The sequence below is a fragment of the Buceros rhinoceros genome, unplaced genomic scaffold, assembly GCF_000710305.1.
Source record: "Buceros rhinoceros silvestris isolate BGI_N320 unplaced genomic scaffold, ASM71030v1 scaffold382, whole genome shotgun sequence".
Taxonomy (NCBI): domain Eukaryota; kingdom Metazoa; phylum Chordata; class Aves; order Bucerotiformes; family Bucerotidae; genus Buceros; species Buceros rhinoceros.
The window spans coordinates 108355-111358 of record NW_010396933.1 but is presented as its reverse complement, the minus strand read 5'-3'; the positions used below and the strand labels follow the sequence as shown (position 1 = coordinate 111358).

The following is a 3004-nucleotide window of genomic DNA, read 5'->3' as shown; positions in this document are numbered from 1 at the left end:
AGAGGGTCTGAAGATGCAAGAAGGGAGACGGACAAGGTCCCCGATGGCTGTCACTGGAAAGCTGAGGCAGGAAAAGGAGCAGCAGGAGCCAGGGGTGGGAGCGAGCCATGTAGAGGCAGTGACGGAGCCACGTGTGGGGCAGGAGAACACCCAGGCTGCGAAGCGAGATCAGGATGCAGCCAAAGGCAGCGGGCACCCAGCAGGAGACCAGCACCCAGAGCCGGCCTTGGGGAGGAAGGTGGTGGTGAGGAGACAGCTCCAGGACAAAGAAGGACAGGGCATGGGGACACCACAGGGGGAGCAGAGGAAGGAGGTGGAGGAGACCCAGCAGCGGGCGTCCCCAGAGGTGGGGGGCTGCCGGCTCCGTGAAGTGAAGATCCTGACCAAACAGGGAAGCCGCAGCACAGAGGAGAAGACAGCCTTGGTGGTGACCTCATCTCTGGACAAGCAGGTGAGCGGGAATGGACAAGGCATCAGCCCCCAGGGTGCAAGGTCTTGGGTGTGGGGAGGACAAAGAGAGAGAGAAAGCCCAAAAGTACCAGGAGGGAAACAGGACCTGTGGCCTTTTGTGCAAGTTTTTTCTGAGAGCTGCAAATCACGAGGTGGTGAACAGGGTCCCACCCCCTCCTTTCTCTCACTCTCATGTCCTCTTCTGATCACCTTCTCTGGCAGCCCCTGCTGATTGCTGTCGTGGTTTTGCTGAAGGGGTAGTCGGGACTTTGCGTATCCAAGTGAGACAGCCAAGCTTTGGAGGATGTTGATCTCAAACTCCTGCCTCCAAATGGGCTCCCACCCTGGCTGCTCTGCTTCCTGCACCTCAACTTTCTGTGCAGACTCTGCAGGGATGCGTCAGATGTCTGCTTTTTCCTCAGCAACCATCCAGGAATCCCTCGAAGGTGGTAATACAGCTGTCTCCCACCCAAGAAGAACCTGCAGAAAAGCCAGTTACCTCTCCAACTCATGTCACCTCCATCAGGCGAACCAGCCCACGAACTGTCTCCTTCCGGGTAAGAGCTAAAGCACGTGGGAGAAAGTCCCCATTTAGGCAGTGGAGGATGGGGGAAAGAAAGGTTCACTTTGGTCTCCAGGTTATGTTGCCAGAGCCTGTTCCCAAAAGTGGGTTCAGAATCCACCCTTCATCTGGGCATTGCCGTTCCCCTTCAGTCTTGTCTCCATTTTCCTTCTCCATGCTTGACTGTGGTGACGAACATGCCCATGTTCATACACTTTGTGTTGGTATGGAAACTTGTGGGAAGTGATGAGAACGAGGAGCTCATCTCAGATTTTCTGGAGTCACAGGAATGACCATCCACCCTCTGGCATTTCGAGTCTTCTCTGAAGGCACAGGTTAAAAAAAATACCATTCTCCTGCTCGTCCCTTGTTAGAGCTCTAAGAATATCTTCAATTCTCCCCCCTCAGAAAGATATCCAGTAAAAAGTGCTCTCATAGGCTGGGGAAACCAAGAAATCTTGAGATCCTCCATGCTGTGAATCAGGGCTGACAGACTCATCTTTATTGTCTTTCGTGGTGCTTTATTAGGAATAAAACTGTTAGCACTACAAAGGGTCTTTAGTCTGGAGAGCTTTGAGCTCTGAGATAAGCTCTAGTGTGGATGAAAATGGATCTTGCTTGAAAACGAGGGAGACGGGTCTGAGACAGTTTCTCCCATGCTTGTCTTTGATAACCAAAGATGGCTCCAGTATTTCCTCTCCTTGTGTCTTTCAGATGATCTCAAGAAAAGAGAAAGAAGAAAGCCAAAGCCCTCTCACAAGGAGGTCAGCATCTCTCTTCTTGTTACTTTGGTCTTACTGGGCAGGAATCGTCACCCTTTTTTTTCCAAGGGAGGAGGAGGAGGTGATGAAACTGGTACCAGCTAGTGAGTGCCCTGGCACAGTTCTGCTGAACATTGATCTCTGCGGTGCCTGGCTGACCATGCAGCGATGCTTAGCAGAGGACAGGACAATGTCCAGCCTACAGCTTGCATTGGTACCAGATCCCACCAGCTAGCCCTTGCTGTCTCTTGGTTGATGTAGTTTCTCGTCAGAGCTGGGGTCTGCACAGGAGTGGTGAAGTGTTGGTGGTGCAGGACCACAACAGGGACCCATCCCTGGAGATATCAAAATCCACTACAAAGCTCCATAAGCAACCTGATCTGTCTTTGGTGGCCAGATCAAGTAAGTGATCCTCCACTTCTCCATGGCAAGGTTAAGACAGGAGGCTTAAAACGTCTGGAGGAACAAAGAGCTCAGGAAGGGAGTCGATAGGCTGCCCCATCTCACTTCTGAATACAGCGGGGCTTTACAGACACCTGGGCTTGCCCCCATAGGCAAACTCATGCTGATGGGGGTGAAGATGCAGTTCAGGCCTGGCAGTGGTGAAGGCAGGGAAAGCTCAGGCTCAGAGCTCTTCTCAGTGTATGGTGTGGCCCTAGTAAGACGGTGAGACCTGGAGATCTCCATCAGCAGTAGGAAATGAGCTGCCTTGGTTCACTTGGCAGATGGATGCAGGAGGAGTGTCTGGTTGGACAGGGTCTTCTCCTGCCCAGTGGAGTCCCCCAGGACCATGGGTTGAGTCCCAGGAGATCCTGTGGAGATTGTGTTCAACACTCCCCCTCTTCTTCACCAGCGCGAGTCTGAGGATCCCAGGCAGCAGCACCACCATTGGGGAGAAGCTGGAGAAGTACAACTCAGCCGTGCAGGTACGGCCGGGCTGGCGTGGGAGGGACGTGTGAGGAGGGGGAGAGAGGTGGCCTGCAACTGAGTGGGGAAGAGAGAGGCGCTGAGGTACACTGAGCCACCAGTGCTAATGGGGGTTTGAAGAAGATGGTCCCAGCAGAAAAAGGGATCGGCCTCAGGGCGTTAGGAGCAAGGCGGGGGATATCCCTTGGTGTGGGTCTTGGGGATGCTGCATGGTCCTGCTGGGGGAAGAAACGGGGAAATCCCACGAGCTGGTGATGGGCAGGGAGGGAGCAGACTCCAACAGGCTCGGGACGTAAGCCAGAAG

At 53.8% G+C, this 3004-nt stretch overlaps 1 protein-coding gene across 1 annotated transcript in view; it reads left to right on the top strand.

The window, feature by feature from the left end:
• The window catches only part of LAD1 (ladinin 1), a gene marked incomplete at its 5' end in the record, with an annotated part of 9045 nt that overhangs the window by 1518 nt on the left and 4523 nt on the right, over positions 1-3004 (top strand). Inside the window, 4 exons of the mRNA XM_010146030.1 lie at positions 1-451; positions 873-1007; positions 1727-1776; positions 2627-2699. The exon at positions 1-451 is cut by the window's left edge and continues 20 nt beyond it. Of these exons, the coding sequence (XP_010144332.1) occupies positions 1-451; positions 873-1007; positions 1727-1776; positions 2627-2699 (709 nt within the window). The remainder of the gene's footprint in view (positions 452-872; positions 1008-1726; positions 1777-2626; positions 2700-3004) is intronic.